Source organism: Beta vulgaris, chromosome 4 (assembly GCF_026745355.1).
Source record: "Beta vulgaris subsp. vulgaris cultivar EL10 chromosome 4, EL10.2, whole genome shotgun sequence".
NCBI classification, from domain to species: Eukaryota; Viridiplantae; Streptophyta; class Magnoliopsida; order Caryophyllales; family Amaranthaceae; genus Beta; species Beta vulgaris.
Window position 1 is genome coordinate 3558607 of NC_079205.1, and position 15780 is coordinate 3574386.

At 31.7% G+C, this 15780-nt stretch overlaps 1 protein-coding gene and 1 non-coding gene across 21 annotated transcripts; one reads left to right on the forward strand and one right to left on the reverse strand.

Moving 5' to 3' along the window:
* Window positions 1–1154: 1154 nt before the first annotated feature.
* Window positions 1155–14511, reverse strand: LOC104895536 (GDSL esterase/lipase At5g55050). 20 transcript variants are annotated; one of them, XM_057393851.1, is made up of 14 exons: window positions 14160–14511; window positions 11305–11435; window positions 10310–10549; window positions 9272–9521; window positions 7328–8597; window positions 7053–7120; window positions 5909–6062; window positions 5180–5244; window positions 3999–4040; window positions 3691–3894; window positions 3187–3291; window positions 2610–2677; window positions 1992–2096; window positions 1155–1378 (listed from the first exon to the last, which is right to left on the reverse strand). In XM_057393851.1, the coding sequence occupies exons 1-5, from the start codon at window positions 14404–14406 to the stop codon at window positions 8377–8379; spliced, it is 1089 nt and encodes a 362-aa protein (XP_057249834.1). In that variant the 5' UTR covers window positions 14407–14511; the 3' UTR covers window positions 1155–1378; window positions 1992–2096; window positions 2610–2677; window positions 3187–3291; window positions 3691–3894; window positions 3999–4040; window positions 5180–5244; window positions 5909–6062; window positions 7053–7120; window positions 7328–8376. The 20 variants fall into 20 exon arrangements, with proteins under 20 accessions (XP_057249834.1, XP_057249843.1, XP_057249836.1 ...); XM_057393860.1 differs by lacking the exon at window positions 5909–6062; XM_057393853.1 differs by lacking the exon at window positions 3691–3894.
* TRNAF-GAA (transfer RNA phenylalanine (anticodon GAA)) lies at window positions 10596–10668 on the forward strand. Its single transcript has one exon. It is a non-coding gene; the product is annotated as a tRNA-Phe (tRNA).
* Window positions 14512–15780: the final 1269 nt, after the last annotated feature.

The following is a 15780-nucleotide window of genomic DNA, read 5'->3' on the forward strand; positions in this document are numbered from 1 at the left end:
GAAGAGTGAAGGGAAAAATCCTCAAATCACTTTTCCTAAGGGTAAATAGTAATCTTAGTGTTATTAAGCTATAGTAGAAGCATCAATTACCAAGTCGCTGCTATTTCAAGAGATATAGCAAGAGCACCAGAGAGTGCCAATATAGAAAAATTCATACTTGCGCGAATAGATTTAGATCCATGATTCAATTTTGGAAGTTAGTGTGAAAGACTCATTTAAGCATACATAAATAACAAAAGACGTGAGTCAATAAGTAAAAGTTATCAAATTTATGTGCAAAACTGAGGAAAGAAGCCTTGGTTTAGAATCGAATGAATCACAAGTTATCAGCCACATTTCTTTTATGAGGAAAATATTCATAACGTTTCTCAAGAGTCAAGGGTGAAAATTTTTGAATCTAACTAAACACAAATACATAATAGAAGTGATATACAAAACACAAATCAGGCCTTGTACAAAGATGATATTCAGTAAAAAAAAATTAAAAAAAACACTCAGATCAATCCAATTGAAACCAGAAATCAATAAAGCACAAATTAGGGATCTTAGAATAACATAATCACAAGAGCCTAAAACATGAAATATCATAAAAGAAAGTCTAATTCAAAACATAACTGTTTTTTTTTTTCTGAAAAGAAATAAATGTATTAACCCAACATAAACAAAATGCTAACCTATTTTTTGACTTAATTCTCCCGATTGACATCCCACTCTGGGTTAGCAAACCAAAGGTCACCCTTTTATAATTTATTTTCTGCACATGTGCAACCCACTAAGATTTAAGAACCAAACAACCAAAATAAATATGCCCCAACTGAAAAATCAACATACACAGATAAAGTCCACTTTTATAGTTTGTAATTCTCCTTTTATATTGTCTTCTATAATTAATAATGCTACTTAATTAACTTATATTCATTCCCAAAAGACTACCATACTATTGGTTGATTTCAGTTCATTATTTACACTCAATGAATTTGTAAGACCATATGGACAAGAATCTGAAATCGCGGGGAGTATATGTTCTTTAACCTAGTTAGACTTCAGTCCAATAAAGGTGAAGGGCGATGACCAATGAAGTCTTGGTATAGCAAAATTCATATCTTTGTCATGAAAGTTAAAACAATAGAAAAAGCAAGTGCGAGTAGTCATACATCAATAGCATTAATTAGCGACATCCTTCTTGGCTTCCCGCAGATTATGTCGATGTCGCTGAAGTAAAAGAGGGTGATATGCTTTAGGCAGACACAACCTCCATTGCTTCTTTGTCTTGACGAAATTTTCCAAATGCAAGTCTTCTGTAGATAATGGACTATTCTTATCATCAAGTACAAGTAACTTAGGATAGGATCCTCCTAATGACAGGCTATAACGTGCTCTAGCATTGAAAGTGAAATAACAAGTATAAGAGATTATGGTAGTGATCAGGTTTGTCAATGTAAGCACCATAGCACTATTTTACAATCATAAGGGTCTATATTATGGAACAAAACATAGGATAGAAACAAAAAGCTTGCTTCTCAAATTTCAAATACTTCCTCCGTTTTTTATTAGATGTTACACTTTTCAAATCACGGACTCCTAGGTAATTTTTGAAGAAGAGAGAGATAGAGAGAAAGAAAACAAAAGGGCCCCATGTGAACATGTGATAGGAGAGAGATAGAGTGAAGTTATTACCCAAAATAAAAGTGTAACATCTAATTTAAAATTTCCTAAAATAGAAAGTGTAACATCTAAAACAAAACGGAGGAAGTATATATTAGTCTTAATAAGTTACATATTCAGAGTACATTATATCATCTAGAATGAAAAAAATTAAGAACGAAATCATTGTCCAATAAGAAGGAAACATATGAAAATACTTGCATGCTTACAAGTAGCAGATAGACTTCTACTTATTTAGCTACAAACCATAAAATCCAATAAATTCACCCACCCAAAGAAAAAGATGTTTAAGACTTTTATATACATAAAATATGGAGAGTAAGTACCTCCTGCCTAAAGCAGCGATCAAGTTTAATTTTGAGCTCAGTGCAATTGCCGAAAATTTTGACAAAAGGGTGATCTCCATGACATTTCTGGAATGCCTCAATGATCTGCACGATACAATGAGAGTCTAAAGTCAATAACTCCTCTGATCTTTTAAATGTGGGAGTGCAGCAGGGCTAAGACAACAATAGCCAAATTTGGGTCAAACAAGCTGTTTTACTACCACCTCTTTCAAGAGAAAAATACTTGATTAGTTCAAAATGACACAAATTAGGGGGAAAAAAAAAGAGATATTATATGATAGCACTGGCAAAAGGAATGAAGGATTTAGATTAAGTAGCATGAGAATATATAGGTACATATTACCATCCATAGACCACAGGAACAAAAAAATTACATTGAACCATTGCAGATAGGAAAGAAAAATGAGTATTGACAGCCAGAAAAATACCATATTGCAAGTTCATTTTAATATACATCACTGCACCTTTTAGTAGAAGGGATATAGAATACCAAAGAACAGCGTTAGTTTCCAGAATATACATAAAATCAAGATGCTAAGCTGTAGCATGCACGACATAAGATCAGAAATGAAGTTCAAAAACAAAGTAACAACTTACTTCAGCACACATAGGGTGCTGGTGCAATGTCAATGGAGGACGCATCTCGTGTAGCACACTGAAAGAAACTGGTAAATAACATTTAAAATCAATTGTTAGCCGAGAATTTTTCCTGTTAATAGAAACAACTTAAGGAAGCAATGAAGACACCTTTAAAAAGATTTAAGCAGGAGGGGTTGGGTATTGGGCAAACTGAATAGAGAGAGAAAAGAGCACTGAACACCTCTAGAACATAACCTTATAATGCCATTTCCCTGGATTTCCCCCAGAAAAACAATAATGAAAACTTAAATCGAGACACGGAAAAAAAAGTTTTAGCTGCTAAATTATTTGGTATCAAGATGAACAATCTTCCTTAAAATCCATCAATTTCGAGCTAACGCTGGAATATTTAGAGAAAAAAAGAAGCGCAAAATTCGAGAAACTCGAGTAAATTAAACCTAATTCAAAAAAAAAAAAAGCAAACAACATCATAAGATTAAAAATTTCGAAGAAAGGAAAAGGCGAAAATGCAAGAAAACATATGAGGAGAGAGAGAGAGCGGTTTAACAATTCAACATAACACTTGAAAATTGACCTCCGAGTATTCGTTACAATTTGCAAATCTGCCAAAGAGCCTGACCAATTTATCCCTACCTCCTTTCTCCACTACAACACTCTTATTGTGATCACTTCCTGCCAACTATTAAAAAATGAATTGAGAGAGAACGAAGCTTCAAGAATTGAATAATAAAGAGCGATAGAAATGCAGAATCCATAGACTACACTCAGATGAGTGAACTACAGAAGCAAGAGGCATATTAGTGGCTTGGAACATACAAGTCATCCATACAATTACTTTTTCTATCCACCTCTTGTACCTTTTCCCTCACCCCTCTTGCTCCTTTTTCCTATATCTGTCTTAGTCTTCTTTTAGGGCTTATTATTAACTCCTCTCTCGGTATCCTTCTCATTCCGATGTTAGTAATTAATAATACATAGCAAGGTTTGAAACCTTAAAACAATTATATATACTTTAGTTAAAATGTATCTTCTTAAACCATATAAAAGGTGGTAAAGGGAGTAATAATGATGAACTTACTTTGAATAGCACTTAATAGTGGGATCATGAACTTTTGAGACTTCTTTTTTCTATGTGGATTTGGGTACTCCTAAGTCCTAACAGCCCGTTTGGTACGAATTCATATGTGGTGGTAATAGTTATTTGAGTGTGAATCTGCTAAGGGATTCTTATGTCAATATTCATGGCATTGGTAATGCTACTTCAGCCTTAAACATCTATCTTCTGTCTCAGAAAAACAAAATCAAATCAAGAAGTGAACAAAAAATAATTAGAAGTGAACTATTCATCATTAGAAGAGAGGCGTGAAGAAGAGAAGAAAAACGAACCCACTCAATTTCCAACCGATCTCAGAAAAACAAACATTAGATCTGAAAGAAGATTCATAAATATGAGGAACCCAAAATCAAATCAAGAAGTGAACAAAAAATAATTGCAAAACCCACATCAAACTAAAACAAACTCAAACAAACTAAAACATGAAGAAGATAAATAAGAACAAATTTGGATCCCCACGAGTTCTATCATTAATTTCTTTTCTCAAACAAATTGCCCAAAAGAAGCGTAGAAGAAAACCCTAACCCAGAAATCGCAAAAATCTGTATCAAAAACTAAAATCTATCAAAACCATGGTCATCCCATCAATTCAAATTAGATCAAAGATCGAAGATTTTAAAAAGAAAAAAAAGAAAAAAAAATACAAAAAACGGAACGAAAAATTAAAAAACCCTAGTTTGAAAATATGACAAAAGCAAGAACCGAATTAGCATCAAAAGAAAAAATTCAAAGCAAAACACAATACTACAAGTTAATTAGATTGAAGAGGATAGCGAGAATCACCTTTAATAATGGCGCTCCATAACTCCATAACAATGGCAAAAAAACAGAGAAAGAGGAGAGAGACAACAAAAGAGGCGATGAAGAGAGAGAGGATTGAGGACTGCGGAGACTGAAGAGAAACGTGAAGAAGAGGAGAGAAAGAAAGGAATGTGCGATTCAGATGGAAGGAGAGATGGAGGGCTCAGATTTGCCAAGGTTCAGATATCTTCCGACTTTGAAAGTAAAGGAATTTTGGCTATAGTTATTAAAAAGATATGCTGCTATAGTTATTAGTTATTAATATCCTTTTATCTAATAACTATAGCACCTTCAGATTTTGGGACATTAGAGGTTCAGATATCTTCCGACTTTGAAAGTAAAGGAATTTGTAGAGAGAAATTAGGAAAATAGCATAAACAGGAGAAAAATTTGAAGAACAAAAGAGATAAAGAAGAAGTATGACAAACCCACTAATTTTTGGCACATTTTGAAATTGCAGAAAATATACAAGCCAAGAACGATTGAGAGAAGCTACCGAATATCAATCTAAAACTTTTTAAAAAAGTTAATCAACACCATAAATCAAAATTAGCTAAACCCATCTGAAAAAAGAGAAATGTTTAACACCTACAACTCAAAACATCCCAAAATCCAACATTTAGCCATAAAAAGTCAAGCATTAGACACTAACCTGTCTCTAATGTTGCTGTTGTTAATGAAGTGTTGCTGTTGTTAATGAAATCCCACCTACACCAACTGATAGAATGATAGCATTAAACCTTCTTGCGCTGTCAAATTTCATCTAATAGAACTAACGATTAGGAGAAATAGCAAAAAAGGCTAAGAATCAAAAAGCAAAAAATGTAGAATAAGTGATTATTATACCCAAAAAAACAACCACAAAAAATAAGAGAAATCAAAATCTTGCTTATTTACTATCCACACACATCAATTGAATGAGGAAAATTTGGTGAGCATTATTATTTTAATACAACATGCAAGATAGGAGGGGAGGAGTTTGTTTAGATATGATAAGACCATGTTTCAAACAATTTAATTCTAGCACATGAAGCTTGCTCACTGAAAGCAGAGTCCTGTTTCCACAAATTTGGGTGCCACAAATTCACCTATTCCAGTGCATGTGTCGTTGATCACATACCATGAATATATATTTGGCAAGGGACCAGAACATACATGGGATAAATTAGTAGATGGGTTTAAATAATAATGGCGAGCATTTACTAAGAGTTGGTGCTTCAGTTTGCCGTTTCTCTGTTTATCTTGCTTGTTTTTGGCAGATTTATCAACATGTATTCTCTAGATGTTGGCTAAACTTATTTCCACACTATTGTTTATGATACTCTATAAATAAATAAATTGATTAAAAAGTTTACCACAAACGACTCATCCATCATCTTACCAGACGGAGACGTTTCCTGCCGAACTCCACCTCCTCGGGGACGAGGAGAAGCACCAGGTGTCTGAGACTTTTGCTTTGGCAACACGACAAACAAATGGTCCATATGTGAGGAAGCCAACACTGTCTGCTCCTTGGAGTGATGAGCCCTGTAACCCTGCAAGTTGTCTTAACATCACATACACATACAATTACACAAATGTACAACCAGGACAAAAAAAAATTCCATTTGATTAGATTAAAAACCCAATATAAAGAAATTGCTCCCATTCCATACTTTCATATCTTAGAAATTTGTTCAATTTCAACCCCTCAAATTGAGGACCTCAAAAAACCCAACAACTACAGAATTACAATTCCTAAACCAGAAACCAAATTTTGACGACAAAATTAAAAATGACAATTTGAATTCATCACTTTGAAAATTCAGTATCAATCAAATCAAAAGAATTGAAAGTACAAATTCGATCAAAGAGAATCATAATCTTGTAATTATTCAGCGATCACAAAGAAGAATCAGAATAGCATAACAACAACAACAACAACAACAACAACAACAACATCAAAATTCGAAAAAAAGAAAAACCCTAACTGAAAGAATCGACGACTCCAACGATGGAAAGAGGATGACGGCAATTCTGACAAAAAGATTTAGGAAGATTGGGGTCCAATTCAAAGTTTCGGCCTTTATTAGTATCACCTCCATCATCAAGCTGCTTCTCCTTCATCTTGTACACTATTTTTGTTTAGTTTTTTCTACTGGTTGTATACTTGTATTTGTAGATTTTCTCTCTCTAATGCCTTCTCCTTCTTTCTCTCTCTAAAAACCTTCTTTCTGAAAGAGAATTGTATGGCTTAGGAGAGAGAAGAAAAGAATTGAGAGAGTGAGAGAGACACACAGAGAGGAGAGAGGAGCAGTGAAGACTGAAGAAGAGGGAGATGAAATTAAGGGCTATGATTTTTTGGTACTTTTAAAAGTAATTACTCAATTTCAGATTTAATTCATCAAAAAAATCATCAAAGAAATCAATATAACATTAACGAAAGAATTAGCAGTGAAAAATATGGAGAAAAATTGATGCACATCAAGAGAATCGTGAAGAAGATGAGAGAAGAGAAAAAAAAAAACAGAAAATTCAATCGTTACCTCAACAGTTCAGATGAAGAAATCATCAAATGGTCGATCTTTGTTCATCTCCCAAACTACACAATTCTCTGCAAAAAAAATCAAAAACGAAACCTTAATAACCATAAAATTACTCAATTTCAGAATAAATGAACCCGAAAAAATCATCAAGAAATCAATATAACATTAACGAAAGAATTAGCAGTGAAAAATAGGAGAAAAATTGATGCACATCAAGAGAATCGTGAAGAAGATGAGAGAAGAGAAAAAAAAAACAGAAAAAATTCAATCGTTACCTCAACAGTTCAGATGAAGAAATCGAGAGGATCAAATGGTCGATCTTTGTTCATCTCCCAAATTACACAATTCTCTGCAAAAAAAATCAAAAACGAAACCTTAATAACCATAAAATTACTCAATTTCAGAATAAATTAGCCCGAAAAAATCATCAAAGAAATCAATATAACATTAACGAAAGAATTAGCAGTGAAAAATTGGGAGAAAGATTGATGAGAGAATCGTGAAGAAGATGAGAGAGGAGAGAGACGACGTGAAAAAGATGAGAGAGGAGAGAGACGAAGTGAAGAAGAGGAGACGATCGCTCCGAGTCGTCGTAACAGTGAAGAAATTGCAAGCTTTTGTGACAGCCATAGCCATAGCCAAAACCCTAATTTTTCTACATCTAGAAGATGGAAGATGGAGAAGATGAGAGAGAGAGTGACGGTGAGTGAGTGAGAGAAAGAAGTTGCAGCCAAAGAAGAAGGGTGCCGAGACAAATCGTGCGGTTTAGATTGAGTGGTGATGAATGGCTGAGATTGTCCATCTAAAAGGAATAGTGAATTTCACTATTTTGTGACTCAGAACACTATTCATTTGAATAGTGTTTGAACTCCAACTTTTAAAAGGTCTAAGATAATGAAATTAAATAGATTCTCTTTAAAAAAAATAGCCCAATAATTTTGTGAAAAAGTAGCCAATAAAAAATGCCCAAAAACAAAGAATAAAATAGATGAAAGATGTTTATCATATTTTTCCGAATTTTCTAAAACACAGGTTTATCTAATTTAATTTGAACTTATACCTATATGGATTCTATTCTCTGATGTGAGAGTTATGTGTCGTTCAAGATCTAATAGTACAAACACAAAAGTTTATCACTTTATCTCTATATCTTCACTTTATTTCTTAGAAAAAATTCTTGTTACACCCTTTTTCAGTTTTTCTATTGTGAAAGTAATGGTAAGGTGTGAAACTAATGCTTCTATATGACACTGTTGAGTTTGTTCCACGTACAGAAAAAATATATATTTGTATAAACTAATATAAGCACTAGTGCTTAAGCTAGCTAAGATGAAACAAGCTGCTTCACGTTCACCGGAAAGACGTATTTTGGTGAACCATTATAAGCAATTTCGACGACGATGCGAGCTGCAGCTTCCGTTGGATGGTAAAGATCCCAAAAAACATGGTCACTTCTATTAGAACAATAGGTTGAAATAGGTAAGCAAGGTATCTTTGCATTTAAATCTCCAAGTCCACAACATGCTGATTTCTCTTCCTTGAATCCTGTAAATGTCCATAAAAAAATCCAACTTTAATTGATTACACAACAAAACAACTATAAATCACTAGTCATTCTTACTCATTAAGGACGTGTTCGGCACAAGCTTTTTAAGTAGCTTTTAGTGTCTTGATTAGGTCAAAACACTAATTTAAGAAAAATATTAGTATTTGGTAAGTTAATAGTGTTTGTGAAAGCTATAATTTGTAGCTTTTAGGATAGTGTTTAGTGGTGCATAAATTGTACATTAAAGTTTCGTTTGAGTTTTTAATTAATTATTTGTAAACAGCTACTTTGACAGCTACTTTTACCGAACATAAATATTTTATACCGCTACTTGGACAGCTAACAGCTATACACAAACTGCTAACAGCTACCCGCACAGCTCAAAATTACTCTAACAACTAAAAGGTACTACCACAGCTATTGTTGCCAAACACGCTCTAAGTCAAGTCTAGAAGGAGAGGATCTTCTACCAAGCATGCACAGTTTGGTCTCAGATATCTTTTAAAATTGTTAAATAATAAAATAAGCTAAAATATACATAAAAAAATGGTGTAACTTAGAAAATAACGTCTAATAAGTTTGAATAAACAAAAATAAATTAAAAAGACCTCATAATAAGTCAAGGGGTAACGTAATGTTACAATAATAATGACGGAATAGATGATGGACATACCATAGGTAGCTGGTTGTTGAATGAGGTTAAGAAAGACGTTGTAGGTGTCAAAGTAGGTGTATTGGAAGTCTTTAACTTGTGTTTTGTAGTCCTGAAGAAATGATACAAGCCCTTTGTTATAATTGTCAGCCCAATAATTGGCTGCTTCGTTGCATGTTTCGGTTTTGTTCCGAACTCTCTGAGCTGGGCAACACCCCATTGCTGGCACTCCAAATATCACGAATTTTCGGCCCCCATAATCATATATCCGCTGCCAGAAATTCATCAAATCAAAGCATTCATAAGAAACTTCGTTTTAATTGTTTTATAAAGATTTTAATTAATTTGTATATAATACGTATTAGGGCCTTAGGGTTGTAAACACATAGGAACAAGCCAACAAGGGTTCATTCTAATTTCGTTGGGACGAAATTAGAATAGTTTTATATCGATTAAATTGGACTGGGTAGTATTAAACGCAACCCCTGTTTACTAAACACGGCCTTTAAACCCTTGTTTTTACCCCCTTTAGAAAATGCATCTCTTCTCCTTCCACCTTTATAGAATGGTTAGATTAAGATTTTAATTTTTTTTAATCAAAGTATTATAATTAATTGAATAAGAGTGTATTGGATCTACAATGATTTTATAATTTTAAGCATCAGAACATTATATTCAATATAAGTGTTTCCTTTCTGTCAATTTTTTTTTTCCAATTTCATGCAATTTATATGAAATATGATCCCGTGTTTTGTACAATCTTTATGAAATAGATCATATAATTATATTTGCATGGCCGAAAGAAAATTATTAGAATATAAAACTATTCTCGGGGCTGAGGCTCGAACCCAAGACCTCGCTTAAGTGACATCAAACTGCTTACCACCCCACTCTTATTAATAATTAGTCAAATATTATTGATAATATATATCCGTTAATATTCTAAATTAGAATTTATATTTTTTTTGGTCACTAAAACCCATGGTATAGCTATTCTCTAACATGTAGATTGGTGACTCATACAAGAATACGAAATGTGGGATATTAGTGGTAACATACCTTCAATTGTCCTTTGAAAGCAAGTAGCAAAGAGGCCACATATTGTTGAGGGCTACCGATCTTCATTTGGGCAGAAGTGGATGATCCAAAATAGCCAAGAAAATCATTGCTTCCTATCACTATCGCAATTACTGATTTCGATATCATTTTTTCTGCTTTTGTTGCTCCTAATTGTTCCACCATTTTCGCTTGTACGGTCCCATAATACGATATTTGCTTGTTGAACGTTATTGATTTATGCTGTAAACATGATATTAAAAATCAAAAGTTATGTATTAATCAACAGGCGGGGATAGCTCAGTTGGGAGAGCGTCAGACTGAAGATCTGAAGGTCGCGTGTTCGATCCACGCTCACCGCATTTTTTTTAACAGTTTTCTTTAACATTTTTAATTTTGGTTCTTTTAAGAAAAAAGATTGCGTACTTTAAAGCATTGTTTGAAAAAAAAACCTAGTAAAAGTACTTCTTCCGTTTCTTTTTACTCGTTATATTATGATTTTTACGTTTGTCAATGTATTATTTTGATTATTAATATCTTTAATTGTATATTAGAGTCAAGTACAAAAATCTGATTTTATGAAAATGTACATTGAGACGAATACAATAACATATTACTCCCTCTGTTTCATTTTAATCTACACACTTTGACATTTTACACTATTCACAAATTGTACTTTGACCTTCGTTTGTGATTTATACGTCTTATAATTTTTACAAATACAAAACTAAAGATATATGTCCTCAAAGATTTTGGCATGCGTGAAAAGTATAAGTGTGTAGATTAAAATGAAACGGAGGGGAGTACATTATAACATTTGATTTTATCTAATTGTAAATAATACATGGTCAAACTTCATATACGAATAGTGGAATTTTTAAAATGAAGCGAGTAATTCGAAAGGAGAAAGTGTAAGATTTGCCTAATTTATTTTATTGTTTTGAGTTCCATTTTTTTGATCTTTTGTAAAGCTCTAAAAAGATAAAGAGAGGCCATACATAAATTTTATCATCACCATCAAAGATTCCAGCACCTCCAGATGCAAAGCTAACTCCAGCAGAAAAGTTGGAACTTTTGATGCGCGTCAAGGAAAGATAAGGTGGTGAAGAAAGTAATCCCAATTTCTCAGCTGGTAAATTATAAGTCAAGTCATAAAAGTAGAGTCAACATGTAGCGGATTATAACGAAGCTTAACAATTAACCAACCAATAAAAAAAAGTATTGATCCATAATTCCATATTGTTATATTGTCTTTTAATGCAATCTTTATAAAAATGATTTTACTAAATAAAATTTTCATAAAATAATCACTATTATTGCCATAATTTTTGGATAAAATGATTTTATAAATTTTTTTTTTTAAAACAGTTTAGCTAATTAGCCTTTCTATATCTTAAGAGCTAATGAGGTTGCATCAAGTGATAGCACCATTTAAAATTTCTTATTCTAGCAATATAGAGGCAATTATTACCTATTGATTTTAGCTATATGGTCAATAGTAAGTCATCTAATTACGTCAAAATTACCTTAATTTATTTCTAAGTTTCTCTTTTAAGCCACTTAATTCAACAATTTCTCTACTTGTTTAATAATAATTGTTTAATCAATTTAATTAATGATTATTATTTTTAAACGTCAAACATACCTCTAACATGATTTCTTTTGGCACCGACATGTAACATATTATTTGAAGATTTTATCTCATAAAGAATAATATGAAAAAAGTCTTGGATATAATTGCATGAAATAAGTATCCGATTGTAATAGATCGAGTAGTCTATATGGAGGATATATATTACATCTATTCAGCGGATAATCCAACCACTAAAGATATATTATTGGAAAAAAAAAAAAAACTATGTTGTTTAATTGGATAATACAAACATAGATGTCTATCTATATATAGTACGTAAATGACCCAATGAAAAAATAAAGTATTTTCCAACATATATATTTTGTATTAATTAGTCTACATTTAATGTTTATTAATGTAAACATTTACGTCAAGGGGTTTGTGTTTGGCTTGTGTGATCCTTTAATTCGACAGGTACATACATATTCTTAAAGTTGCAAGTTGCAACCACCTACACTCTAGTGAAGTAATTAATCATGTACTATTACATGATAACGATTGATAAAGGAGCAAAAACTATAGATCGTGAGTAAAAAAACTTAATATCTCTAGAAATACAATAATTTATTTATTTTATATAAGTAACTATTATAGGTAGGTAATGAATCATAATGTTTATTCTACACTTGGTTGTAAAATTACATCCTTTAATTTATCGACAGTGGATTACAAGAGAAGATAAAATTACAATGCAGGAAGAAAATGTATAAAGAATATAATAATTATATTAATGGTATTTGTAAATAAAAGATAGCCTCAAATAGAACGAGTTAATTAGCTTAGTACTCTAAAAAAATTTAACTTAGAAAGTATATAAATTAAAGATAGACTTCCGTACAGAATTATATTAATAGAATTTCTCAAATACATTTTATTTTCCTAAGTAATTTGCATATGTACTATCAAAATATAAGGCATTCACGTTTTACGAAAATTTAGTTTGACCACAAATATCTCTCAAATACGATAAATAAAAATTATACCTTTGGATTCTTCTTAAAAAATACTATAATAATATTTTTTTAAAAATTTTCTATCAACATAAACTAAGAGTAATTAACGGTCAAAATTCAACCTGAAACATTATGCGTGCCTTATATTTTGAAACGAAGAGAGTAATTTGCATATGTACTATCACCTTCATGGCCATTACTTGAGTTGATTATTATTGTAAGTTTGTAACGATCCAAAAAATTCATCAAGCTATGTGCAATGCATGAATGGTACATACATAGTTACATAGTGATTAGTGGATGCATATTCCATGAAATGCCAAAACGCGTTGGAAGTGTCTAGAACATGTCATGTCATATCTTTGGACGTTAGTAAAATAAAACAAAGGAAGAAAATGAGGCGTCCATTCCATTGATAATTCGTGGCATTAGTATCATAGAGGTGATGGAAGTTCCATGTTTTACTTAAATTTTTTTTTATTAGGTGGGGAAAGGAAGACCAAGAATAAGATAGTATCTTACTAATAATATCTAATAATATGGCAGTTAAGATGTTATGATCATAAATTTAAACACAATTTATGCATGGGAAGATTCACAAAGCTCTAATTTCCCAAGTATTAATAATATTTGTTTACGTAGGTCTTTGAACTTGGAAAGCAAGAATATAAAACAAAAACACACACATTTCTTGATGTTTTTATTTATCTAGGTAAAGTCGACATAGAATTATAAAATAAAAATTCACACATTTCTTGATGTTTTTATTTATCTAGGTAAAGTCAACCTAAAAATTAAGTACTTTCTCCTTAATATACTAACTGCAAAATGAATATTTTATCTGTAATAAATGATATCCATTTATTTTATTAATTACTTCCTCCGTCCTAAAATATAGTTCCTATTTCTATTTTGGGAGTCAAATTTTAAAAACTTTGACCAAATATTTTTACTAATGTATACAAAATAACATATTCATGAAGGGTCTTGTTAGATTCGTCTCAATGTATAAATTCATAATATCAACTTTTTATATTTTTTACTAATAAAAAATAGAAGATATTTAGGTCAAAGGTACGTTTTGGAGACGGTGTAAAATGAAATGTAACTATATATTGGGACGGAGGGAGTATTATATTACGGAGGGAGTAAACCATTTAGACGTAAAATTCTAGTGAATAAGATTACAATACAAGTTTTTAAAGTTACTTATAAAAGAGCAGTACTAACTTTGAAGTTTAAAGACAATGAAGGAGAGATTACATACCAAGAAAATCAGCAGCATTTTTTCCATTACTAAATCTTCCAGTAGGTTTATGGTTAGGAAAATCAATTCCATTATGAGGAAAATCAGCCTTAAGAAGGGAGAAAGGAAGATGATTGTTGTTTCCTACATCAACCAATGAATCTCCAAACACAAACAAAGCTGGTGCAAGTTGAGCTCTTGAAGATTTCAAGTTAATAAAAATCAACATACAAAACATAAGTAAAAAGAAGGTGAATTTTTCTGACATGTTTACTATTACACTGAGGATATGATGATACCTTCTTTTTGGTACTCCACAGAAATTTTAAGGTCTAAAAATGTGGGTTTAAATTTTAATGAAGGAAAAAAAATGGTGATGGAGTTCAGAATTTATTGAAGACATAGGTTAGAGGGTTCCACCACTTCTCCTTAGTGCAAGGTGTGAAAGCTTGACATATTCTATTGATTTAATTTTGGCTTTTGGTGAAATTTATTGTCAAGGGATTATTCCTTTTCTTTTTCTTTCTTCCATTCTTATTTTCACAATTTAATTGCTACTACTTGTGGAGCATGCATTTTAGTGCCCCATGATTATGAAGTGATTCCAAAATTGTGTAAAAGTTGTTGAAATAGTGACAATTTTTACTGATCATATCATGTGAGCACAACAAATCAAAGTTATGATTTAGTGTACTCACATGAACTAATTATTAATTGATAAAATTGTAGATAATTTTTATATTATAAGTTAATACAATAAGTATGCTTAATGGACCAAAATTGTAAGGAATAAAAAATATATGTCTAACTTTAAACTTTTTTACATATTAGTCAAAACGAAAGACTCTACTATTTGGAGAAAATTTTTGACTCAAAGAGAGATCATTAAAAAAAAAAAAGGTATCTGTTAGAAATTGAAAATGGTAAATCCATCAACTTTTGGTTAGATAATTGGGTCCTTAGTGATAATTTGTTCTCTCCCCTAAGCTTACATGCAAATGATACTAATGAGAATCTAGTGATAGCAGATTTCATCACGAAGAAAAAGAATGGATACACGTCCAAACTACTTAATAAATCCGTCGTATGTTGTTAATAAAGTACATGGAATTCCTATTCTAAAGAATAACTTAGAAGATGAACCAATATGAGGTATATGCCAACTGCAAGTTTATCAGTTAAAATTACAACTTGATTAGCCCACGACCTACCTAGTCAAATGGAAAAATGGTCCTTCCACTAAATCTGAAAATTAGACATTCCCCCAAAGTTTAAACTTTTTTTATAGCAATTATACCATAACAATATCGCAGTATGTGACACGCTTGCCAAACGTCACGTCATCTCCACTCCTTTATGCCAACTTTGTAAAAGCAATCAAACTATGAATCATCTCTTCATCAACCTTAATTAAAAAAGGTATATATATGAACATACTTTAGTTAAACTTTGGCTAAACTACTTCATATGCTTAGATGATCTTCTTCAAAAGTTCATCAACTACAAGTCACATTTGAGCGTAAGGTGACAATCTACAGGTGGGTAATCCTATTAAAGGCCACTGAAAAACTGCATGAAAAACTAAAAACATCATCATCGACATCAAATTGCTTCTTCAACATTTCAAGCACTGAGAAATTAA

Bases quoted from the DNA above. Each gene is read 5' to 3' on its own strand.
- LOC104895536 (XM_057393855.1), bottom strand. From the start codon at position 14,406: ATGTCAGAAAAATTCACCTTCTTTTTACTTATGTTTTGTATGTTGATT. The intron at 10,550-11,304 runs GTATGGCCTCTC...TCATGTTTACAG, and splicing joins ATGGTGATGATAAAATTTAT to CATAAATCAATAACGTTCAA. The intron at 8,598-9,271 runs GTATGTCCATCA...GGACATTTACAG, and splicing joins TCAACAACCAGCTACCTATG to GATTCAAGGAAGAGAAATCA.